At 44.1% G+C, this 26,199-nt stretch overlaps 3 protein-coding genes and 1 long non-coding RNA gene across 5 annotated transcripts in view; 2 read left to right on the top strand and 2 right to left on the bottom strand.

Annotated features, from left to right (window-relative positions):
- The window catches only part of TF (transferrin), a 34,919-nt gene extending 34,598 nt beyond the window's left edge, over positions 1–321 (top strand). Inside the window, exon 17 of the mRNA XM_084902125.1 lies at positions 116–321. Within this exon, the coding sequence (XP_084758251.1) occupies positions 116–171 (56 nt within the window). The 3' untranslated portion in view covers positions 172–321. The remainder of the gene's footprint in view (positions 1–115) is intronic.
- The window catches only part of LOC311631725, a 29,674-nt gene extending 22,781 nt beyond the window's left edge, over positions 1–6,893 (bottom strand). The window contains exon 1 of one of the 2 annotated variants that reach the window (XR_014796632.1): positions 6,741–6,893. This is a non-coding gene — a long non-coding RNA (uncharacterized lncRNA). Of the gene's footprint in view, positions 1–94; positions 223–6,740 lie in introns of those variants that run through there. The other variant, XR_014796633.1, reaches the window with a different exon arrangement.
- Positions 6,894–7,001: 108 nt separating this feature from the next.
- On the top strand, positions 7,002–18,365 carry SRPRB (SRP receptor subunit beta). Its single transcript, XM_084902153.1, has 7 exons — positions 7,002–7,266; positions 8,288–8,382; positions 9,207–9,284; positions 10,616–10,698; positions 12,828–12,964; positions 14,400–14,454; positions 16,234–18,365. Exons 1-7 carry the CDS (start codon positions 7,110–7,112, stop codon positions 16,445–16,447), a joined length of 819 nt encoding a protein of 272 aa, XP_084758279.1. The 5' UTR covers positions 7,002–7,109; the 3' UTR covers positions 16,448–18,365.
- Positions 18,366–20,949: 2,584 nt separating this feature from the next.
- RAB6B (RAB6B, member RAS oncogene family) overlaps positions 20,950–26,199 on the bottom strand; it is a 47,291-nt gene continuing 42,041 nt past the window's right edge. The window contains exon 8 of the mRNA XM_084902156.1: positions 20,950–25,424. Coding sequence (XP_084758282.1) covers positions 25,360–25,424 — 65 coding nt within the window. The 3' untranslated portion in view covers positions 20,950–25,359. The remainder of the gene's footprint in view (positions 25,425–26,199) is intronic.

Genomic DNA, 26,199 nt, shown 5'->3' with positions numbered 1-26,199 from the left:
CTGGTCCATTCTACGGTCTGAATGCTTTTGTATCAGGTTTAACTGTTCATTCACTCGACAGAAAATAAATATAGGTATATACTGACTTTCCTACCTTTCTTTTCTTCCCCTACAGAACTCCTGGAAGCCTGCACTTTCCATAAACATGTAACTCCAAAAACGGGACCATGAGCTGATGGAGATGGGAGCTCATGTGACCCATCACTGTCCCCTGGTCTCGCTGGCCTGAGTGGTTTTTTGGCTGCCTTCACAGTTCAATGTTGCCATCTGTGCAGGAAATAAATAAAAAAATATTATTGGTTTTATCTTTTAAAAACTTAATTCTTTCCTAAATGTTTGTCCTGTAAGGATTTCTTCTATACCATCCATCTAAATATGTGTGCAATTGAGTCCTTCCTTCAGAGCTCAAGATCTGATCCTTCCCACAGCTTCAGTTGTGGTGCCACAGCCACACCTCCTGGGTACAGTCCCACTAGGAATTCTTTCTAAAAGGGGTTTGCATGGCCATTATAATGGAATCAAGTGTATGTGGCTGTGTGTGTGTGTGTGTGTGTGTGTGTGTGTGTGTGAGAGAGAGAGAGAGAGAGAGAGAGAGAGAGAGAGAGAGAGAGATACTAGAGAAGAGGCAAAAAGGAGGATGCAGAGTGAGTTATTGAGATAGACTACAGAAAAAGAATATAAAATATTTATATAAAAATTTTTAAATGAATTTTATGAGATCCTGATTCTAACTGGTTGGAAAAGTGAATCACTGGAACATCCTCTTGCTAAAAATCATCCCTTGACCCCAATTCCCACAGCAGTCATTGCCCTGTCTCCTCCCCTTCCCAGTCAAGCTCCTGAAAGATGGAGGCTCTCTCTTTCCATGCCTCCTTTATTATTAATGGCTGCACATACGGAAATCAGCCTTCTGTTCCACTCACTTCTCTGTAGCTACCCTGGCTAAGGTCACCTGGGTAAACCCTGGCAAAGGTCTTCCTTGGAAGTGTCCAGCTTCTCTGCCCTGGTAGTCCCTCTGTCCATTTGCGGCCTTACTTTGGGCTCATCCTGTCAGCCCTAAATTTTTTTTTTAAATATATTTTTTTATTGATTTTATACAGAGAGGAAGGGAGAGAGATAGAGAGTTAGAAACATCGATGAGAGAGAATCATCGATCAGCTGCCTCTTGCACACCCCTTACTGGGGATATGCCCGCAACCAAGGTACATGCCCTTGACCAGAATCGAACCCGGGACCTGTCAGTCCCCAAACTGATGCTCTATCCATTGAGCCAAACCGGTCCCGGCCAGCCCTAAAATTGTAGGGACATAATTTTGGGGTTTTTCTCTTGACCCAGCACTCTTCTCACTTTGCAGGCCGTCCCTAAACAATGTGAGTGACTCTTCGGCATCTATATCTATATTTCTGCCTCCTGCCTCCAGTGTCCCCACACTCATACCCCCTGCTCCTTATTATGGGTGTCTATACTTGTAGAGTTCTCACAGGAACCAGAAATCCAACAAGTCAAAAAATTGAGATGATCATCCTGCCCCTTCCCTTTCCTGCTTCCATAACCTAACTGTTGTTTATATATATTTCACACCAGCTAAAGTCATGGTCTTGTACCCGCACAGGAGTCAAATTTCAGCTCACTGTTTTCCCTCACTCTATGTCCAATGTCAGCAAGTTCTGCTGATTCTGCCTTCTAAACAACTCTCCAGTTTGTCCCTTTATTTCCAAACTCCTCCCGTAGCCTCAATTTACACTCAGGAATGGAGCTGCAGAAAGGAGTTTCTGGACACAACAGTCCACATCTCTCTTACATTTCTAATGTCCATGGAAACAGGATTCTAGGTCCGCTTTGCAGTGAAGACCTGATGTTCACATTTTCACAACAGCCCTACTTTGCTTTGAGCTTATCAGCACTCTGCCTTTAATATTCACCAAAACTCCACCCTTACCCCAAATCCTATAATAACTTCCTTCTCCTTTATTTGGTGAGATATCCCATGGAGTGTAGTCTGTATTACTAAAATACAATGAGACAACACACCTACCTTTGCCAACAATGTACTAAGCACCTACCATGAGCCAGACACTGTTCTAGGGACTGCAAATATAGCCGTGCATGCTATAGTTCCTTAAAATAATTTCTGTGTATTTTTATTTATCCCTCTTTCTAGATTGCCTTCTTATCCATATTTATGTACAGAGAAATGCCTAAAATAATGTTCACCAGTTACTTATAGGTATAAAAGTTGAGGTGATCTGTGGCCGCCTTCTTTGACCTTTCATTATTTTTTTAAAATATATTTTTTATTGTTCATAGTATTACAGATATCTCCCATTCTCCCCGCATCCCCATTAACTCCTTCCTCCCAGACCCTATCCACCCTCCAGGTCTTCACTACCCTATTGCCCATGTCCATGGGCTATGCATATATGTTATTTGGTTAATCTCTTCTCATACCCCAAACCCCACCTCAAGATATGTCAGTTCCATGCCTCCATGATCTTTCATTATTGTTTGAGTTTTTTGTTTTTTAAAAAATATATTTCATTGATTTTTTTACAGAGAGGAAGAGGGGGGGATAGAGAGTTAGAAACATTGATGAGAGAGAATCATCAATCAGCTGCCTCTTGCATACCCACTACTGGGGATGTGCCCGCAACCAAGGTACATGCCCTTCACCAGAATCGAACCCAGGATCTTTCATTCTGCAGGCCGACGCTCTATCCACTGAGCCAAACCGGTTTCGGCTGTTTGAGCTTTTAATAAGTATAACTCATTTTAATTCTTTTTAAAAATCCTCTAAATATTTTTTCAAAAAGACAGAGTTAAAGAGACAAGCCAGAGTAGGGAACCACATAATTGGTGTCCCTGAGTCTGAGATAGGTTCCATTGTGCTTTGGAACTGTTGGGAACAAGAGAGGAGATAAGGATGTACCTGGTGAATGAGACATTTTAATGGAAGAGAAAAAAAAATTGTATCACTATACTTTGTTTCCCAGTAACTGTCCATCTGCTGTTCGAATCAAGGAGCAGAACTCTTTCAGCAGAACTCTTTCTGCTGCCTTTATCTGCATGTCCTTCCTCTGCATCCATCCTCAGAGAGATCCTGGAAGCCTGTGGTGTCCAGGAGGTGGACCCGTGCGAGTAGGGGTGTCGAACTCAATCAGAGAAGGGGCCAAAATCTAAAATCCAGCCTAAATCGCGGGCCGAATGGTTTACTGAACAGTCATAAACTGACAATGTCATAAACTGACAGCGGAGTGCACTGATGACAGCGCGGTGCGGGCCACATTGCAAGGCCTGGCGGGCTGGATTTGGCCCGCGGGCCTTGTGTTTGACACATGTGCATTAGAGGATAGCAAGCAGCTCCTGCTCTCATTCCTGAGAATGGCAGCCCCACCTTCTCACTTGGGTGTGGAAAGTGTGCACATTTCTTTGGCTTTCATGATACCCAGGATAGAAATTGGGAATAAAATGATTGTGTCTTCCTAAACTCTCCTTTTATCATCCCCAAATTTCATCACCAAGGCAGTACTTTTGCATTCACATAACTCTGACTAAAAATTCTGTTAGGTCAGTTATGATGTGTGCTCTCCTTGTCTGGTCCATCCTCCTTCCCTGCATTTTTAGTCCATAACAGATGAATTGATGATTATTATAAAGGAGGTGTGTGTGTGTGTGTGTGTGTGTGTGTGTGTGTGTGTTGAGTGGCACATACAGAGCAGGGATTGGGATCATAAGATACAATTACTGTCAGTTCTGATTGTTTTAACTGATTATGCTTATTTTAAAAAGTAGTTGGTTTACTTTAACCTCACATCCTAAACATCCATATTGCCTATTATATTGATGAAGTGCCTGGGAAATGAATTGTACTATGTCAGAGAAGATAGTAAATATAGATAATTCCAACTGCCTGGAATCAATGAGTAAGTTAGTTAACCCCTGACTCAGTTTGCCCTCTGTAAAATTAGGATCATGAGTCACTGCGAAAATTAAACAAATTAATAAATTAAAAGTATTTAGGACAATGCCTACTAGCAAGTACTCATTAATGTTAGCAATTACCTACCCACTTCACCTCCTACAGTCTTGCTTCCATATCCATGACCCCACTGCCAACCCTAACCCCTCTATTCCCCCCGAGCAGGGAAAGAGAGAGAAACAATGAGAGAGACACAATGACTGGTTGTCTCTCACACATACTCCTGCCAGGGCAGGGGATCAAACTTGCAACCCAGGTATGTGGCACTGACTGGGAATAGAATCTGAGACTCTTCAGTGTACAGGCAGACACTCTAACCATCAAGCCACATGAGTCAGGGCCCCGAGCTCATTTTTTACTCAAGCCCTCATCACAGGAACCTCTGTGGGGTTTTTTTTTTATATATATAATATATATTTTATTGATTTTTTACAGAGAGGAAGATAGAAGGATAGAGAGTTAGAAACATCGATGAGAATCATCGATCAGTTGCCTCTTGCACACCCCTCCCTCCCACTGGGAATGTGCCTGAAGCCAATGCCCTTGACAGGAATCAAACCTGGGACCCTTTAGTCCCCAGGCCAATGCTCTATCCACTGAGCCACACCAGTTTCGGCAGGAACCTCAGTTTTAAGCAATGCTGCTGACCACTTCCAGGACATGCTTTACTCCAGTGTCGCTGCTTCTTCCTTCTTAGGCCTCTTTATGGGTTCCTTTCCCCTTCTGACTCTTCAAGCTCACCATGATCTTAATGACCATTTGTTTCCGACTCCCTAGTGAAAGTCTAGCACCTATTGCTGAAACTTTCCATTTGTTTCCTGTATCGCCTATGTGATGTAAGATTTTATTTATTTATTTATTTATTTATTTATTTATTTATTTATTTTTATTATTATCCAGAGGCACCAGAAACTCAATATATCCAAAAGAGAGGCAATTTTCATTCTGGCTCTGTTCCCAACTCCAAAGTCCCTTTAAGTGAGTTCTAATCCACTTTATGTACTCGGATAGCCTCAGTAAGCCACACCTACCACCTCAGATGCAGTCTTGATAATTCATCTTAACTCAGAATGCCCAATTAATCACCACACCCTATATATTTTCCTTCTACACATCTGTCCAATTGGTGCACTCCACACCTACCTCTGACCCTCATTTAGACCTTGTGCATCTCTTGCAAAACACTGTACCAGCCCCTAGCTGGTCTCCCTACCTCCAGTATTTTCTCCCCCAAACGATAGTTTTCTATTGACCTGCCGATCATCTATGTCACCTTCAACTGCCACCCACGTCTTACTGCATTCTGTATAATGCAGCCAGTCTCTCAGCACAGCAGTCCCTTCAGATCTGATTCCTGCCAACATTTCCTGCTTCATCTCCTGCCACTTCTGCGGAAGTGACACCTGTTTCATGACAGTCTGCAAAATGGCAGTCCCTAGGCTGGCTCTTCTGGCCCAATGATGTGTTTTATTTGGGCCACAAACTTTTGAATGCTTTCCATTACTGGCTGAGTGGCTCAGTTGGTTGGAGCACCATCCTGTATATCAAAAATGATGTGGGTTCGATTCCCAGTCAGGGCACATACCTGATGTTCAAGTTCAATTCCTGGTTGGGATTTGTACGGGAGGCAACCAGTTCATGTTTTTTCTCTCTCTCTGTCCCTCCCTTCCCATCTCTAAACACATCCTAGAGATGGGAAGGGAGGGACAGAGAGAGAGAGAGAAAATTGTCTCTCTTTTGGATAGATTGAGTTTCTCAGATTCTATTCCCAGTCAGTGCCACATACCTGGGTTGCAAGTGAGTATTCTTTTAAAAACTGGAAGAACTGACCACTTTGGTCCCATATACATGCCTGGCAGGTTGTGGCTGCCCCTTTGGGTGGGAATGACAGCTGCCCTTTTCAACAGCTCTCACCCTCCCACGGATTTTCCTGGCGGCCTGCTTTACAGGAGACCTCTCAGTTGCAGCCCTGGGTCACAGGGTAGGGACACTGAATTGCTTGTTTGCCTTTGCCCAGAACACCCTTTCTCCTTTCACACCAACAGAGGCTAGGGGCTAACTCATCCTTCGCGGCTCCATCCCAGTCACCTTCTTCCAGGAGATATCCTCTGAACCCATGATGGACTAAGCATCCTTCTCTGTATCCCCGTATCTAACCGTCCATCCTCTGTCACATTCCATGCCACGTTCTATTCAGATGAAATGCTTCTGTAGCGAAGATGTGGAAACTGCCCAGGTGCCCATCAGTAGATGAGCGGATTAAAAAAAAACCTGTGGTACATTTACACCATGAAAAACTTAGCAGCGGTAAAAAAAAAAAAAAAAAAAAAAAAAGGGGGGGGGTCTCTTTCCCTTTAAGAAAGCATGGAGGGTATGATGCTAAGCGAAAGAAGCCAATCAGAGAAAAACAAGTATCACATGATCTCACTCACATGTGGAATGTAATGAACAAAATACTCTGACGAACAAAACAGACTCGCAGGCATGGGTACATGGAACACACTGGCGAATCTCAGAGGGGACGGGGTTGGGAGGGACGGGAAGAGATTCCCCAAACAACTTTTGTTACCCCCAAAAAACTTGTATGTATAACCCATGGACACAGACTACAGTGCCGTGAAGCCGTGGGGTAGGGCGGGGGCTGGGTTGAAGGAGGGAAAATGGGGGACATCTCTAATACTCTCAACAATAATAATAATAAAAAATCCATCAACAAGTAAAAAGAAATGTTTCTGTAACGTTTGAGTTCATCACAAGACTCACCTGAGGAAAGGAGCGACTGGAAATCCTCATGGGAGATTTCTCAAGCCACTCATTTTATTCCTCCAGCATTCTGTCAAAAGCATGAAGAGGGTGGCGACATTTGACAATTTATCTCAAAAGGATAAAAGCCTCACTCGAGAAATTCCGGTGGCCCCAGCTCGCGCGAGCAGCAGGTACGCACTGTACCACGGTACGAACGGTGCGACAGAACTACAACTCCCATCAGGACGTTCGGGACCATGGCCCTCGGGGAGACCATATACAACTCAAGGAACTACCACTCCCGTGATGCTCCGCTTCATACGTCTGCGCAGAACGTAGGGACACGTAGCATTTTTACGGCGCAGGAGACCACGCAGGCGTCTCAGCATGGCTTCCGCGGACTCCAGGCGAATGGGGAACGATGGCGGTGGTGCCGGGGGCGCCTTCCAGCCCTACCTGGACTCCTTGCGGCAGGAGCTGCAGCAGAGGGACCCGACGCTGGTGTCAGTCGTGGTGGCGCTTCTCGCTGTGCTGCTGACGCTGGGTAGAGAGGCGGCGGTGGTTGTGGAGGGTGCAGGGCGGGGAGTCCGGGCTTGGATTGGGAGGATGCCGGGCGGAGAAGGCACCTGGGGGTCGTCTATTGAGGGAGACTCACCCCTGATGACACACTGTCCCCCTGCCCGAAGCAGTGGGAGCAACGCTGAGTTAAAGGGGAACCCTCGCGACCCTGGAAGGGATGTCCTAGACCTCAGGGAACCGATTACTCTTCTTCAGCCCCTGTTCACGCTGAGAGTGTGGTGACCCCCTTAGATTGCTTTTACTACCAAGGCTCACAGGGCCTCTCCTTCAAGTTCGAGCGTCGCGTGTTTGCCTGCTAGGCGCTGGGGATACAGAATTTATTAGACGAGATTGCACTTAGAGGGTCCACAGTCGGAAAAGGGGGTGCACACAAAAGTTGATACCTTTTGACATCGAAGTTGGGTCTCAAAAGAGCTGTTGGCCCGGAAAAAAACTCACTGCAGACTGATTCATATGCCTTTCAGTATAACGATTATGGCTTGTCTCAGTTTTGATTCTTATATTTCCAGTAGGGCATGATCTCACTAATCTAGGGGAAATGGTGAACAACATAGACTGATGAACAAGAACAGACCCAGAGATCAGGAGCCATGGGTCAGACTGTTGGACCTCAAAGGGAGGGTGGGGATAAAAGGGAGAGATCTACCAAAGGACTTATGTGCACACATATGAGCCTAACCAGTGGTCAAGGACAATAGAGGGGTGGGGGCATGAGTGGGGGGAGGTGAGGGATTGGAATGGGGGGTTAAGGACAAATATGTGATACCTTAATAATAATTTAAAAAGTTGATACTTGATAGTAGCCAGTACCCAGTGGGGTCTATTAAACAACAATAACTATTATAATGGTGGTAATAAAAAATAAAACTAAGTTTCATATAATTGCGGTGTTCTGTTGTAGACTTCTGTTAACTTCCTCACCCCAACCGTACACACGTACTGTTGTTGATAAGGCGTAATCTTGGTTCGTTTTCTCTCTTCCACAGTGATCTGGAAGTTCATTCGCAGCCGAAGGAGCAGTCAGAGAGCTGTTCTTCTTGTTGGCCTTTGTGACTCCGGGAAGACGTTGCTCTTTGTCAGAGTAAATGCTTTGATTTACGTCTCTCTCAAACTTGATAGGAAAATTGAGGGCATCCCATTATTTCTGTCAGGTCATGATTTATGATGGTGATAAATTAGGGAGTTAATTCTTGACTCACCTGAAAGGACAAGACTGCTGGAAACTCATGAACTGGAATTTTTTGACCATTTCTATTTTCATGTGCTTACCAAATTTAGTCCTTATCCCATTTAAAGGTTTTATGTAACTACGTTCATGTTATGGTTAGAATGCCAGAAGTCCTGGAAAGAGAGAAGACATTGATCTGTATATGGTATATAATCCATTGTACAGTATACTCTTCCTGATAGCTTGTCAAAGAAAATTTTTAAATTTTTGTCATTGGGCTCCTTAGGTTTCTTTTCACTAGTATTTTTAATCTATTTAGTATTTTTGCTTTTTTTGTTTTGTTTTGTTTTGTTTTTTTACTATGGAGAGTAGCAGAGATGTTCTCATTCTTCCTTTTGAGAGTGTAAAAGATTTTCCTTTCTATAAAGAAATATAAGTATTTTAGTAATTAAAAAAGGTGTAAGGAAAGTTGGAAATTTGACCATTAACTATTTGAAACTCTTATTTGAAAAAAGCAGGGATTCCCCCTCCCTCAATTGGGTAGATGGGAATAAAGTTTGCAATTGATTAGATTTTTTTCTACAAGTAAAGGGGAAAAAAGGCAGCATGGTTCTTTTCACCTTCTGCAAGCAACACTCATTTATTGGACCACTTAGGAGCGTTAGAACAAAATTACTCTCTTAAAGTTTGCTACTTACATGTTTACACTGATCTCACCCATGTTATTTTTTTTACAGTTGTTAACAGGCCTTTACAGAGACACTCAGACTTCCATCACTGACAGCTCTGCTCTGTACCGAGTCAACAATTCCAGGGTAAGCAGTTCCTAGAATGTTGGGAGTCGTGACCATTTTACTTCACTATGGTGTGTCAGGAAAGGACATTTCTAACAAATTAGTCTAAGGTTGTAGTTTATTGTTATGGATAAATAGAATCCATGTGACAAATTCTGGTCTTGACCATCCAGAACAGATTTAATCACAGCCTCCCTCCTTTGTTGTACCTCATGTACACTGATGTTACATTACATTTTATTAGTATTTGTGTCTTAAGGGTGAGCATCAAGCCTTTCTCTTTTCTCTTATGTCTTAAATATGTAATAACATGCATATGGGACAAAAATTCAAAATGTCAGATCTATGGATTATTTAATAGTGTTTGCTGCAGTGTTGATTATGAAATGTGGTAGTGGGTCCCAACCTGAGGTCCCTAGACTCTTACCTCTATTTAAAAAAAACAACACATCATACTTTTGCCCATAAAAGACTCACAGACTAAGTGACAGATCATAAGTTCAGCTATATTTATGTCAAATCTGAGTGATACTGACTTCCTCCTGCTAAACAGTGGTTAAGGATGGCTATGGATAAGGTAGAGTATCTGAGAAATGATTTGTGTGTCTTACGATACATGTGCCAGAGCTGTACCTGAGAGTCTTGCCTTTGGGCATGGTCACATCTACATTGAAGGCTCTAGGGTGAAGGCCTGGAATAAAGAGCACGTAAATGGTGCTTAATGAGTCTGCTTGGTAGGGCACAGTCCTCCCTGTTTCAATTATTGTTATCTGGATCAAGAATTGACACAAAATATTGACAGAGTTAGAACAAATGATGTGTCTGGTAGACATATTTAAAATTAAATTGTGGTAGAAATGTAAAAGAATGTTTTATTATAAAAATTGGGGATCCCTATAATGGTAACAAGCTATATGGTAAAATATAGGGTCTTATATTATTTAGTTTTGCTATTATTTACACTAGGGTATTTCCCCAGCCTCCTATGGACCACACTTCCCTGACTCCCCCAGACAAGGCCAGGTTTTCTCATGTACCCTCAGAACATGTATCAGAGTTGTAATTTTACATTTACATTTATGTAATTTTACATTGTGTTGATATTTCTGATCATAAGGTCTGTTAGAGCAGGGACCATGTCTGTTTTTGTTCATTTTCCCTCAACTGATGATTTACCAATAGAAGATAACTTGGTGAACATTTGTTTGATTCATTGATTAATAGAGTGAACATTTTTTTTTATTAATTAATTGGCCACTCTTCTGGTACCTGAAACCTGATATGAAAGGTTTATGTAGTGTATGTGAATCAGGACCAAAACATTAATTTAACGTTTTTGCTGCCATCCTTAGGGCAGTAACCTGACCTTGATTGACCTCCCTGGCCACGAAAGCTTGAGACTTCAGTTTTTAGAGCGGTTTAAGGCTTCAGCCCGGTGAGTAGAAGTGGAATGGGCTTGCTTGAAGTCTGTATATCAAAACATGTTTGCTCTGATGGTATTTGGGAAGCATCTGGTATCCTGGAGTGGAAAGAGCATGGACCCTGGGGTCAGCCAGTTCTGGGTTGCAAACCTACCTTCACCAGGGTTTTATGAGGATTAAGGTAACATTTGGCCTGTTTCCCAAGAGTGTTCATAAAGTGTTAACCCTTATTATCATGTTAATAAAGTTTTCAGTTACTCTGGGGACAGATTTAATAATGTACAGAACTATTAAAATCTGAAAGAAGAATTTTAAGGGTAGGTGGAATCCTAGAAGTTATTAAAATCCAACATTACATATTTATATTTTTGAATTACATAAAATTGATACCTCAAAAGTACAGAACAGTATTTTCATATTTAAATTTTTAAAAAAATATATTTTATTGATTTTTTCAGAGAGGAGGAGAGAGGGATAGAGAGCTAGAAACGTCGATGAGAGAGAAACATCGACCAGCTGCCTCTTGCACACCCCCTACCGGGGATGTGCCCGCAACCAATGTACATGCCCTTGACCGGAATCGAACCCGGGACCTTTCAGTCCGCAGACCGATGCTCTACCACTGAGCCAAACCGGTTTCGGCTCATAGTTAAATTTTTTTTAAAAATATATTTTATTGATTTTTTTACAGAGAGGAAGGGAGAGGAATAGAGAGCCAGAAACATCGATGAGAGAGAGACATCGATCAGCTGCCTCCTGAACACTCCCCACTGGGGATGTGCCCACAGCCAATGTACATGCCCTTGACCGGAATCGAACCTGGGACCTTTTAGTCCGCAGACCAACACTCTATCCACTGAGCCAAACCGGTTTCGGCTTAAAATTGTTTTAATGTTACTCTTTTTTCCTAAAATTCTTGTGCTACAGTTTAAGTTGCTTATACTTATTTAGTTTCTAACTCTGAGGAAAATTAATATACCAGATTTCACTGATTTTTAAGACACATTTTAATATATATTAAATTGAAATGCTACTTATAGTTGATGGTATCATAGTTAATTCCCAATATTTTTCTTTCTTAGTTGTACCTGAAATAATGTCTTTTAATTGATGGAATCTTAAGTTTGATGGAATGAAATGATAGTTTTTTTACTTATTTTTTGGAGATGTATTATATTTTATTGTTGCTTCCTTGGCCACAAGATGGTGGTGATGAGCAATCTATTACAGATGAGATTGTTGGTGTGATTTTAAAAACCAATTTTTTTAAGAGCAATTTTAGGTTTACAGCAAAATTTAAACAGAAGGCATAGATTTCCCATATATTCCTGTCCCCACACATGGATAGTCTCCCCTGTTGTCAACATCCTCCACCAGATTGATGCATTTGTTACAACTGATGAACCTATGTTGACATATCTTAATCACTCAGAGTCTATATTTTACACCAGGATTCACTTTTGGTGTTATACAGACTAAAGATTTGAACAAATGTATAATGAATGACATGTATTCACCGTTATAGTATTACACAGAGTATTTCCACTGCCCTATTGATTCCGTTTCTTTAATAGTTGTAGGCCTATTCAGGTTGTATATTTCTTGTGAGAGTTTGGTAGATTGTGCCGTTCAAGGAATTGAACCATTTTACCTAGGTTATCAAATAGGTCAGTATAGAGTTGTTCATATTATTCTTTGATAATCCATGGTATCTGTAGTAATATCCTCTTTTATTTCAGATATTAGGAATTTGTGTCCTTTCTCTTTTTCTTAGTTAGCCTGGCTAGAAGTTTATAAATTTTATTGTTGATTATTTTTTCAGAGAACCAGCTTTTAGGTTTGTTGGTGTTCTCTATTGATTTCCAGTTATCAGTTTCATTGATTTCTGCTTTAACTTTCATTATTTATTTTCTCCTGCTTATTTTAGATTTGATTTGTCTTAATTTTTTCAAGCTTCCTAAGGTAGAAGCTTAGTTTATTGATTTTAGGTTTGTCTTCTTTTCTAGTATATGCATTCATGTCAAAATTTTATAGAGTATAGAATTCTATTGTTGGGATGGATTTTTCTCTTAAAGAAAAATTAGGGATATAATTTTTAAATATTGAATGCTGACATGCCAGTTTTTCATTTTTCCCCCTCCAGGGCTGTTGTGTTTGTTGTGGATAGTGCAGCCTTCCAGCGAGAGGTGAAGGATGTGGCTGAGTTTCTGTATCAAGTCCTCATTGACAGCATGAGTCTGAAGAACGCACCATCATTCTTAATCGTCTGCAATAAGCAAGGTACCATCACATTTTCTGGCAATAGTAATTGAGGTTTTCCTGGGATTGCTGCTAAGAATTGATATAGTTACCTAAGTTATTATTATTCATGAGGAGATACAGTTGCTAAACTATATATTGAAGGATATTAATTCTTAAAATTTATACTCCTATATTTTTATTAATATTATCATGTTACTTTAAGGCATAACAAAGGAGTGACTATAATAATTTTTTTTTTTTGATATAGTGTTTTGCTTTTTTTAAATTGTGAGTCATTTTACTTTACCTAGTTAATTTCATCAGATTGACAATATGTCATATCAGATACTCAGCAAGTGGAGTCTCTCAAACAAGTTCATCATCTACTCTTGTTTCCCCAAGGGGAGTTTGCAGAAGTTTTTCTTTAACCTGGTAACAATTAAAAACTTTTTAGTCACACCCAATAAAACTAGGCTTCAGTTTCTTTACTTCTAAAATAAGATAGACTAGTTGATCTTTACAGGCCTCTTTCAGATCTGAAATTCTGATTCAATGAAGAGCCCCAATGCATTTCTAAGAAGTGATCAGGTAATCTAACAATGTCAAATCAGGAATCAGTCTTATGATCGTTACCTGACCTTCTCTTTATTTCTCCTATTCAGTATAACAAGGGGAGGTAATATTTATTTAACTTCAGCTGTGTGCCAAATCAGTGCTTGTTTCTTACCAATGTGCACTTGATGCTGTAACATGCAAAGTTAATATCAGTTGGCAATATGCTTAGCTTACTTTTATATGACAGGTAGGATGTTTCTGATAGAGTGAAGACTCTTATTAAAAATCATAAAATTAGTAAGGTTTTATTTTTGTTAGATTGGTGGGAATTATATATATGTTGAATTAAAATACCTGTAAGGTATGGAAAACTTTCATGAAAGAGCTATTCAGTTTTAGAGTCACCAGTTTAATATAGTTGTATTATAGGAAAACCCATACATCCAAATGTAAAGCTTTCTTTGATAAGGAAGCTACTAATGGTAGCTTCCCCCCCCCCCCCCACCCTTTTCTTTAAAAAAAAAGGTATGTGTGGCCCTGGTTCAGTGGTTGGAGTGTTGACTTGTGTATCAAAGGGTTTTTGCAGGTTCAATTCCTGGTCAGGGGTGTGTACCTATGTTGTAGATTGGTGGCTACCAATCTCTCTCTCTCTCTCTCTCTCTCTCTCTCTCTCTCTCTCTCTCTCTCTTTCTCTCTCTCACACACACACACACACACACACACACACACAATCCTTCCTGTCTTCCCCTCCACTCTCTAAAAATTAATGGAAAAATATCCTTGGGTGAGGATAAAAAGAAAAGAATATGTGTGAGGTTGAAATGTACTGGTTTAAATAGGAATTTCCCATATATACAAGAAGTCATGGGAAAAGACCCTTTTTGGTTTAAATTATAACAGTGTCCTCATTTCTTTATAGACATTACAATGGCGAAATCAGCAAAGTTAATTCAGCAACAACTTGAGAAAGAACTGTAAGTATGAATAAGTTCTTTTGGTTAATATCTGAATGGCAACTATGCTGGGTATAATATTCTTAGTTGATAGTTATTTTCTTTCATCATTTTGAATATATCATCCCACTCTCTACTGACCTGCAAGGTTTTTAGTCTTAGGGGATTTTTCCTTGTTTGTGACAGTTGATTTTTGTCTTGCTGCTTTCAGAGTTTTCTTCCTTCTAAAATTGCATGTTTATCATCTCTTCCCATTCTCTTTATGTTCACTCTCCAGAGACTACATATTGTTTATCATTAGATTACTGAAATTGAAACAAGTAGATGATTTGGTATATCTAAATAGACTGTTGTAATTGTTGGAAATTACCTTTAGGAAAAAAAATTATATTATTTGTATATATTTTTTTTAACAGTATAGTTCAAGTCTTTCCATGTTTAAAACACACTTTCCTTAGTCCATTTGCTTTTCACTCTAAAGAGCCATAGAAAACAACCCAGAAGGAAATGCTGTATTGTAATGAAGTAAAACGTTTAAAAATTTATGAAGGCTAGTTAGTATCAGTTAAAGTAGGAGTCTAATTTTAGTTTAATCCTTTGGTAGTGAGAATTATTCTCTGTCAGCTTTGAATCATTTTAGTCTTCTGAATAGTAAGGTTTACTATGTATACATGGCATTATGGCAAGAGCTGAATACATATAATATTTTGGGTTTTTTCCTTTTAAGTTTTTTATTATAAAATATTTTATATACAAAGGAAAATATATAATGCATGTCTTGAGTTTAAAGAGTATTAAAATGAATACCCATTAACCCACCACCTTGCTTAGTCCTTCACAAAAGCTATGGGCCCTATGTGCTCTTCCCAAATGCTTTTCCCTTTTTTCCTTGAGGTAGGTAATATTTTGATTTTGTATTTGTTTTTTAAAATACTTTTTCCATAGGCGCGTGTGTGTCTTTATAAGCAAGGTAGTGTTTCGTTTTTCCTGTGGGTTCTTCACTAATGTTCATGAATGTCACTGCAGCAAGAAATGCTTTATGTTGTAAGAAAGCAGATTAGCCGCATGTGTTCCTCTGCTTTAGATGGCAGAAAGGGTGGGAGTAGACCCATGAGCATTGCTTAGGCACTGTTTATTAGGGCCAGCAGGTGGCAGTAAGGCGATTTAAATTACGAAGGTTTTAGTGGTTAAAGAGGCTGAAGAATAGTAATTGTGCCCAAATAGGATATGAGAATCTGGATTTTGTGGATTTCTAAGCTCTATATTCAAAAGACTAAAGATATACACAATTACCCTATCTACCTACACTTAAATTTCCGAAACTTATATTTTTATAACACTTAGAGCATATATTTAAAAAACACATACATACAGGGTATCGCCAAACTTTAGTAGCTGATAGCTCAATTTTGAAAATGAAATGTATTTTAATTTATAATTAATTCAAAGCCTGTGTATACATTTTTGGGAGGGGGGGACATCCTATATTTAAAAATGGCATCATGCAGGAGAGCCTGGTGATGGGGCACTGGGCTGCAAGAAGGTTGGTGTGACCTGGGCCTTTTATTGCTGTCATCTAGCATGGCAGGTTGGACCTCATCTCACCTTTTTACCCAGGAGAGTGATTTATAAATGCACAGGATTATCCAACAGTCATGATAGCATGATTGGCAGTTTCATGATTAAGTATCTAAATGAGTGCTGAAATATTTAGGAAATATTTTGATTTCCTAAAGGCCTTTAACTGTGATATTAAAAATTAAACTCTTCACTTCCTGACTCTTTCATTTTGCCTCACAGCAACACTTTACGAGTCACCCGCTCTGCTGCCCCCAGCACACTGGACAGTTCCAGCGCAGCCCCCGCTCAGCTGGGAAAGAAAGGCAAAGAATTTGAATTCTCGCAGTTGCCCCTCAAAGTGGAGTTCGTGGAGTGTAGTGCCAAGGGTGGAAGAGGAGACGCCAGCTCTGCTGACATCCAGGACTTGGAGAAGTGGCTGGCTAAAATCGCCTGAGGGGCAAACCCAGACACCCAGCTGGGAATGTGTACGCGGTGACGGACAGTTTTGGAAAAGGGTGTAGTTAGAAACATTTCCTTGTACTGGAAACAAGTTATTGTTGAATTCCAGCCTGGAATTTTTTTTAAAAGTCCAGTTCCCCTTATGGCTTTCAAACTTGTCACTTTTATTGACTCGTGTGCCTTCCCTTTGTTAAAGTGTATGTGATGTTCCGTTAGTGTAGCTGGATGTGGGTCAAGGTTTTTGTGACCGAAACAAGCAGACTCCACATAGAGAAGATCAGGAGAACATGGTTACCATCTGAGAAGTTTTCTTTTGTGCTTTGGTTCCTTTTTCCTGGAAACAAACCTCTGTGTATGGAACCAGTGAATTTCCAATTACCCTTGAGGTTCCTGGGCAGTATATCATTTAGTCCTTTTGAACTCTCAGATTTGTATGTACAATTACAATATGGTCTCCCGACATGTGGAGACAGGTATAAAACAGCAAGGCTGTATTGACAGTGGTCTGTTCTTCATCAGCTCAGTGACTTGTCCACACTCCACCCTCATAGCACTTAAGTTTCCAAAAAAATGTCACAAACCCTTGGAATTAATCATTCCCAGGTGATAGAACCGTAAGTGCTATTTTGCCAAATGCCAGGGGTCTGGTGTGTTTTATTGGTTCCCCCTAACGGGAGTAGATGGAGATTTAGAAGTTGTTCTGCTTTCTGTGAGGCTGAGGGCTCCTGAGCTATCTTCCTGTGCTGTTGATCAGCTCCTATTGTATACTCTTAGCTAGAATGCTGTGGAACAAATACAAAATGAAAAACGTTCTCTGGATTTTTAACGTGCATTTCACTGATGTTAAAAAAAAACAAACTTGGCCTTTTTAAAGTGATATTACTTGCTGTCGTCTTAAATGTATGGCTTTTATAAATTATTAATACATTTCTTGGTAAGTAAAACAGCCTGTTTAGCTCAAAGCAATTAAATAGCATGGTATAATGAGTACAGATGGGAGTGTGTATTAGATTAGGCCTCACTAAGTTTCCAGGGCCTAAAGATTGCAGTGAACACTGGACAAATTCTCCTATCCCTGCTTCACACACTCAGGGTCCAGCCCCACTGTCGCTTAAAAGGAGACAAGGGTGGCATGAATAAGTGGGGAGCTAATCCGAGAAGTGTGGTAAGAGCCATAACAGAAGTGTAGGGTGCTCTGGGAGCAAGCAGCAGGAGCACCTAACCTGGCCTTGAGGGATCAGGAAGAATCATTAAAAGCAGATGGAGCTGACAGCGTCCCAGTGAGTGTGGTCCCCAGGTACACTGTAGCCCGGGGGTCCTCAAACTTTTTAAAGTGGGGGCCAGATCACGGTCCCTCAGAGAACTGGAGGGCCGGACTGTATGAACTACTAATTCCTACTGTAACACCTCGGCTGCGCTCACTGCCCAAAAAACCTGGCGGGCAGGATCAGACTCCCCTGGGGGCTGCATGTGGCCCGCGGGCCGTAGTTTGAAGACCCCTGCAAACCTCTGCCTGCTGTCCCCCTTCCTGTGGGCCTCTCTAGCTCTGAATGAGAATACTCCAGCTCTCCTGCCCCAGACTCTGTCACCTGCTGCTCGTGTATGAAATAAATGTAAGCTGAGATGACAAGACCTTAACCCTGGCAGAGTTCTCTCTGAAAGCCTCATTGCTACTAGTGCCCCTCCTCTCCTTTGTACTGCTAGCCATGCCCTTTCCTTACTCCCAAGTAGTAATTTAAGGAAGTAGGTAAGAACAGTGGACCAGCAATCAAAAAGGAATGTGATAAGTGTGACATGTTTGCATAATCCTAATAGATGCTCTTGTGTATAAAATTCATTGGTTTGGTGCTGCTGTGAAGAGGCCTGGGTTCTCTCAGCTTTTTTCTCTCTGGTTAATAAAGTTTTTTACTTTATTGGAGAAATCATAACACCAAAACTGATTGAAGAAGGGGAGCAATGGTGAGTTTTACTCAAGGCCTAAAGAAGGTTGTCTGAAGTAGGCAAGTTCTGCCTCAGTGATTCTCTGATGTGAGTGTGCATGAGAATTCTCTGATGCTTGTTGAACAGCTGATCTGAGGACCCTGCTCCGAAACATTCAATGTGATAGCAGATCTGGTGTGGCCTCAGGAATCGGCATACTGAACATCCCTCTACAGGCACACGGGGCCCCTGGGATCATCCTGAGTGAACTGGCCGGGAGTGTGCCTTTAGCATGTTTTTAAGACCTTTGGGTCACAAACCCTTTTTAGTTTTTCCAACAGGGTGACGTAAGAAGTGGGGCACAGAACCCCTCCTGGGCGCTCTTCTGCTTCCTTCTCCACTACAGTCTTCTCATACTCATAGAGTTGGGCCAGGATGAGGTCATGGAGACTGGTCCATGGGAGTTGGGAAGGGGTTTTGATGGGAGACAGATGTGTTCTTTACCTTGCTGGTATCCTCCTGGCCGTGAAGCCATTCAGCCAAAGTAGGCCTATTCCATCATGAGATGGGGGGCAGGTGTGGCCAGAGTGGAACATGGAATGTCAGGTCATGAGGACTGACAGACTAGGCATGACTCTACATCACAGGTGAGACACTTATGGCTTGAAACACCTTGGGAACAGCAGTGTCTGAGCTGCTGTGTATGGGGGGGTACTGACACCTGCCTCCAGGGCAGCAGCCACCTCATGGGAATGACTAGCCTGCCATGGGAGAGGTGCAGGCCACAGAGGTGCTACGGTGCAGGGGCAGCTGCGATGAGTAAGCCCTGGGCACTCCATTGGTCAGTACTGCCTGCTTCCGCAATGGAATCTTCCAGGCGTATGGAGTGCACATTCAGATAGACCAAGGGGTCTAGGCACCGGTCCTGCTGTCTATTCTAGCCCTTCTTTCAAGCCCCTTTTGCAAGGGTTCCGGGTCCTTGGAATTAGGTTCTAGGTCCCATCCTTACCATGTGCCTGCCAGTTTCCTGGGGTCCTGGCTCCTGATCAAGAACAGATGCTGTTGGGGAGTCCCTAGGGTTTCCCACTTACCTTCTCCCATGGCCCCTGTCTGAGTGCCTCCTCGGATTCCAATGGTCCTGCTGAGTGTGAGGCACGTGGCCATGGTCCGCTGTCTTGAGATCATTTCAGCCAGAATGTTGTGTTGCTGCTTTTTAAAAAAAAAAGACTTGGGTTTAGTTCAGAATTGTCAAAGCTTCAGCTGGTTTATGCCCATTCTCACCTGAAGGATATTAAGATGCTTAGCTCTTCTTTCAACCCTTCACATAGTTAAAGGAAGTTGATTACTACCCTGGCTTTTGTGCAGGAAAGGAATCGTAATCCTACTTTCTCCAACTACAAAGCCCTAAATTGTTGATTGCTCACAAGAGCCTTGTGTGGCACTCGTTCGTTCAGAAAACAACAAGTCCTGTGCCAGCCTCTAGGAATAGTGACTGCAGCACAATTCCTGCTTCTTGAGGTGTACAGTCCCATTCGGAGGCGGAAAACAACAAATTCTCTGTGCCTCCCTCTCTTCCCTCATCTCATCAGCGTGACCTCCTCCACGGCCCTGCTGGTTCCTGAGAACCGTGTGGCCAGGCGTACCGCCCCAATAGGGCTGCCACTTCTTCCTATGGCTTGTGTCTCAGTGCCTCCGGGGATTCCAGTGCCTCCCTGTGGCCCTGTGAGCGTGAGGTACTTGTGTTGACTTAAGATTCTTGTTTCAACTGAACTAGGCTTTTTTTTTTTTTTTTTAATTTTTATTTTTTATTGATTTTTTTACAGAGAGGAAAGGAGAGGGATAGAGAACTAGAAACATTGATGAGAGAGAGACACTGATCAGCTGCCTCCTGCACACATCCCACTGGGGATGTGCCCGCAACCAAGGTACATGCCCTTGACCGGAATCAAACCTGGAACCTTTCAGTCCACAGGCCGACGCTCTATCCATTGAGCCAAACCAGCTTCGGCTCACTAGGCTTTTTTTTTTTTTTTTTTTTTTTTTTTTAGCACAGGGTTATCAAAGTTCTTGGGCAGTCCTGCATGTGATGCCATTCTCAGATTATGCACCCCTTCGCTGTCTTAAGTCATGTTGCCCAGAATACTATAATCTTGGAGAATTTATGGTCCACCTTCAATTCTTGCCTCTAAATGGCTTCCTGGAAATCATCAGAAGGAAGAGAGATCCAGTCCCTGCACCCACCATTGATCACCCCTAACCCTGGCCAGTGGGGAGCAGGGAAGACAGAAGACACATACCCTGAGGCTCAGTTCTGCCTGGAGTTTCCCTGACCACCAGCCTTCAGGAGAATGGAGATTACGGAAGTGAGTGTGTCCTTCTGAGTTGGTGGCGAGCCCAGGTGAGTGGGAGGAAGAAAGAAGCAGAGGGCTTTGGGTAGTGGACAGACATATATAGGAGGGTCTTTGTGGAGCATGCACTTGAGGAAATACTTTTTCCCACACCACACCCTCCCCATAACCCTTCCCCTGCCCCACATATGATCGAACCACTTAGAAATATTAGACAAGACGCTTTGCGTTGAGAATTAGGACAGTTTATTGTTTGATCAACATGCTGAGTCTTCCACATTTTACACAGTTTTATGTAAAGTCAGTGTGGCCATTTATGCCTGCTGAGCCAGCAAGAGATGGACATGCCACCCTCCATGTTCCTCATGGCTAGTCCCTTCCTGGGGGTGGGCGCGGGAAGTGAGGGGGCAAGTTGATACACACCGTGACAGGGACTGGCTTTTGATGTACGGACACTTCCCGCTGGAAGGAAGCACCCAAAGCCCACTGCCGGCAGCATCACCCACACCGGGCTGGCGTCCAGGAGTTCACACATTGAGAGCCCAAGGTTTTGGAACACCTAAATAGTTCAAACAAAAATGCAAAGGGTGCCCTCGTCTGTGGATGTCCACAGCCATTAGAGTGGAGCTGGGGACTGGCCCTTCTTTGCAACGGAGGAGCCTGAGATGTATGTGGGTTCTTTCCTGGCTCGCTCAGATGCTGGACAGAACCTCATGTCCCAACCAGAGTAGAGAGTCTGGTGAACACCCACGCACAGCAGCCCTTTATGCGCAGGCACACGGTCACGTTTGTACACACAGTGGGCGACGGGGATGGAAACATCTTGGTTCTGACTGCTTCCGATTTGCTCGGAAGTCACCCTTCTCTATCTTGGTTTTCCTGCCTGTGAAGCAGGAAGGGCTGGAGACCTCTGCCTCACACCGCTGCAGCCAGGTGCCAGTGCCTCACATTCTTGGGGAAGAGGTAGTTTGGAAACCAGTGAGCATACAACCCGGCTTGGTTGATGCAGACAGACAGACTTCTACTCAGCTGCCCCTCGTGCGGCTCAGACACGCCTCACAGTCCTCGGCTGCCTGATCTCACCTTCTGATATTCTCACCTGCCTTTGCCGTGTGAAGGAATGTGGCTGCTCTGCCTGCAGGACACCGAAGCCAGCGGTGCCGTAGTTGTCACATCTGGTCCCTGAGGGCAGGGGCTCTAGCGCTGGCCGCCACCAAGATGTGTCTGCATCCATAGCTACCACCATTGCAAGCCTGTTTCTGTTGCCTGAGGCACTTGAACTGGCCTGGCCATCGCTCCTCGGACCTAGGAACATGACAGAATTTTGGAGGATGCTGACGGGAAGGGAGCAGTGACGGGAAGAGAGTGGTGACCGTGAGAGCAGGGGGGCCTCTGGTAAAAGAAACTTGCTTCTATCCGTCAGCAAGCGAGCTCACCCTGGACGACACAACTGCACCTCTAGCGCTCAGGATGTTCCCGTCACACTTTCATTCTGCCGCGTGCACATTTCAAATGTGCATCTGCTTTTTCCGTCTTAGGCTCGATTTTTCAGTGCCTGTGAAACGGGAGCTTTTCCAACAGCTTTCCTTGGACATCCCCAAAGGGGGAAAAAAGAAAAAAGACCCAAAGAAGATGACTCCACTCACCTCCCAAGTCAGGGCTAGTCTTGGAGGAGAGGGACTGAACTACGGGTTAACTGAGATCATTTCCCAAAAGGAGTCCTCCACTTTGCCGTATGCTAGCCCATCGGGATTCAGCAAAGACGTCAGTCACAGGGAGATGCCGAGGCGATGTCAAGACATAACCTGGTCACTGAATGATTGAACCTGAACTGAGTTGAAATCCTACCTCTAAGCAAGAGGACAGCGGTGGCACCTGCCTGCTCAACACAAAGGCCAAAGAACAGTGCACTTCTGTGCAAGAGATCTGGCTGCCCTAACAGGCGCCAGGAAACGAGGGGGGGGGGGGGGGAGGAGGGTCCTGGAATGGAATGGCACCACCAAGATGGAGGACAAGATGGGGCAACTGCCCTCACCTTCGGAGGTCCCCAGGGCTGGGGAGAGCCTGGACTCCAAAGGGAGGATGTTGTGTACCTGCTAGGAAAGGCGGGGCTCACGGAGGCCACGCCGGACCAAGCGGTATTTATCGTGTCTCTTACTGCTCCTGTAGGCTGTGATGGAACAGAGTTCATGGTGCCTTGGGTACGTCTGCACGTGAGAAAGGAACTGAGTTTCTACTTTTTGTTTTGTTTTTTTTTTTTACAGGAATGTTTTAAGAAAAGCTACTCTTTAGTACCAAGAAAATAAAAATCCACCGTACATTCATGCCACCGAGGCCCAGGGCAGATCCCTGCAAATGGGGGCTGTCCCCGAGGCCACCAGCAATGGCCCTCGCTGCCACCCAGGCCGGATGCTATAACACGGGCTCCTGTAAATTCCCACGAGGTAAGTAAGCACTCTTCCAAGGAGCACCACTTGGGGGTGTGCCATGGTGGTGTGGGGGGGTGCTGGCCCACGAGGCATGCACACCCGTGCATATAAGTACATAGGAGGAGAAATGGTGCACATATTCCCGTGGGCTATTTTTTTGCCTGTAGTTTAACACATCTATGTAATTATTTTATTGATGGCAAGACAATCACAAGTTTTGTGTTTTTTGTGTTTTTTTTTTTGACAATATTAAGTACTACTTATTTCAACACGTCGCCGCAGTACTTCGGAATTCTCAAAACTGTTATCACAACGCAAGTTCCAACTGGAGAGCAGGAAGAACAAGAATATACGTTGAGCACATGTACCTCTGTGAGAATGTGTGTGGGAGGTGTATACACAAGTCTATCTCTATATATAATTATGTACACACATATAAAAACTAAACACACGACACTGGGGTTACGTCCGTACGTTGCAACGTCTTTGCCTTTCGGAAGAGGAACTCGGCGGGGATTCTGCTCCCTCTTTTCTCCACCTGAAGATACATCTCTCTTTAAAGATCAGCTCTGACGCTCCGTCTCCTTAGCTGAACCTGTGTGGCGGGCCCACGGGACAAACAGCAGTGGGTCCTGCCGGGCTTCGCTGCACTTACTGGCTGCCATTTTGGATTCGTTTCTGAGAAGTTCCAAAAATTCATTGCAATAGTTTGAGCACTGCTTTGTGGAGGAATTCACACCACAGATGGCCCTTTCGCTCCCCTGGGACATGCCCAACAGCAGCCTGGAGGAAGCCAGTGACAGCTTGGAGGGCGGGGGTTTACCCTTTTTTGGCCAGAGTTGCCGTTCACTGCCTGGCTTTTGCTCAGGCTCAGGGTCGGTGAGTCTGGGTCTATTTGGGACACAGGCCAAGTGGGTTCCATCACTTAATGAGAAGATAGAGTTCTCCTCGGAGGGTTTTACAGGTGCTCAGACTTAGCCCTTCTCAGAAATGAGTCAAAAATGGCAACGATCCAGGCAGAGAAACCCCACTGCAGCCCTCCTCTTAGGCAACAACATCAGCAAAAGATTGTGCAAAGCACATCAAGAAGCCAGCTTTTCCAAATCAGCACTCAACGGTATTAGCAACCGAGGCCCTGGGCCTTTAAGGTGGTGGTTCTGCAGACAACACTCCCTGAGGCCGCACAACGAGTCTCTGCTCTTCCCTTAGATTCAACCCAGATATGTGTGCTGAACGCCGGGCCGGGTGGTTTAGGCATTTTCAGAAGTACACATGGTGCCCCAAGCCTACGAACCAACCACACATCAACATGACCCAAAGTTGCCAACAGCACCCCATCCTTCCTTTCTTCCAGGGACCTCTTGTTCTGCCAATCACTGACGGGGCCACAGAGAACACCAGGGTGTGCCTGTGGCCAGTGCTCTGTCCTGCCTTCAAGGCTTCTCCGGGAGGAGAAGGGAGAAGCAGGTGTAATTGCAGTGGGGCCTGCGGCCAGGCTCCCTGCTGTCCAGGAGACCTTAATGTCAGCTCGGGGCCATGCCTGGTGTCCCATTCTGGCCACGGAAGAAGGGCAGGGTCAGAGCTGTCTCCTCAGAGGCTGTTTTGTTCAGGGGTTTATTTAACCAGGTCGGACCTGTTTGGTGGGACCTGGTCGGTCAGGGCAGGATGGCCCGGGATTGGAGCCTAATTAGATTGCTCAGTTCATGTTTTAGTTTATCGGGCTGGGGGCTGGGGGCTGGGAGGAGGGCAGAGTCGATGCACAGTTGAAAGAGGACAGGAAGGAGGAGGTGTGTGGGAAAAGGTTCTCTTGTAAGTTTACAAATATACAAAAACAGAAAAAAAAGCACATCTTTCAAATAAAAATGATTACATTTTTTTTTTTTATCTGGCAAAAAGTCGTATACACATGATTAAAATTTCTTTTTTTTTTTTTTTAAATTTTAACCGTTTTTGGCAATCTTAATAAAGTACAATATATTACAACCAAACCAAAAAATAGTTGTTTGAGTAACAGCTGTTAAGAGTGACTGTGATCCCTGATGCCCGGCCTCCCTCCCCACCCGACCCTGCTCCTAGAGACAGAGAGAAAAGAAAAATCCTCCCATCCGGATAAGCTCGTTTCCCACCCCCCTTTAGGAAGCTAACCAATAGGAAGCAACACAACAAGCGAGTAGTAGTGTCGGAGGAGGAAGCCTTGGGGCCAGGCTGCATTAGCAGGAGCAGCCGCCTTCGCTGGCCGGGGGCTCCTGGGGCTTGTCCAGCTTGATGTCGATCACTGCAGGGGGCTGGGCTAAGGAAGAGGACTCTCACGGAGAAGCTGCCACCGGGCCTCAGGCCCTCCCTGTCCCCCCCTCAGCTGCCCTGCCCACCCCCTCTTCCCCTCCATAAACACCCGACTCTGCTTGGCCTGGGGAGGGAGGATGCAGGGTCCCCAGCCCACCCCAAAGTGCCCTGAAGGTGGAGAGCACGGACCCACATCTGGAAGCACAGGGCTCCTGGGGCCTTGTCCTCGTCTGCTGCAGCAGCATGGACCCCTCAAGCTCTCCGGTCAGTGTGCGTCACTTAGACTGAGAATGCCGTGTCCCTGCGGGAGGACTTCAGCACAGCCCCCTCTCCAGCCTTTCCATCGGTGCCCAGGGCCTGGAGAAGGCTGGAGAGGCGCCAATCAGAACTACCGGAGCAGTGGGTTCAAACTGCACAGATAGGCTCTGCCCTCTGCCCTCAGCAGGCTGGAAACTACCATGCCAGCCCCTCACACAGAGCACCCGGCCCTCTGCACCACACGGGATGACTCCTCCTGGCCAGGCTCCGGGGCGACTGTGAGACTGCTCTGGGGTCGGGGAGTGGGGTGGGAGGTAGGAGGCCTGCTACAGGGGTCTTCAAACTACGGCCCGCGGGCCACATGCAGCCCCCAGGGGAGTCTGATCCGGCCCGCCAGGTTTTTTGGGCAGTGAGCGCAGCCAAGGTGTTACAGTAGGGATTAGTAGTTCATATAGTCTGGCCCTCCAGCTCTCTGAGGGACCGTGATCTGGCCCCCACTTTAAAAAGTT

The sequence above is a fragment of the Pipistrellus hanaki genome, assembly GCF_964339955.1.
Source record: "Pipistrellus hanaki genome assembly, chromosome: 13".
Taxonomy (NCBI): domain Eukaryota; kingdom Metazoa; phylum Chordata; class Mammalia; order Chiroptera; family Vespertilionidae; genus Pipistrellus; species Pipistrellus hanaki.
The sequence above is the reverse complement of the archived record's forward strand: the minus strand, read 5'-3'. Positions and strand labels throughout refer to the sequence as shown.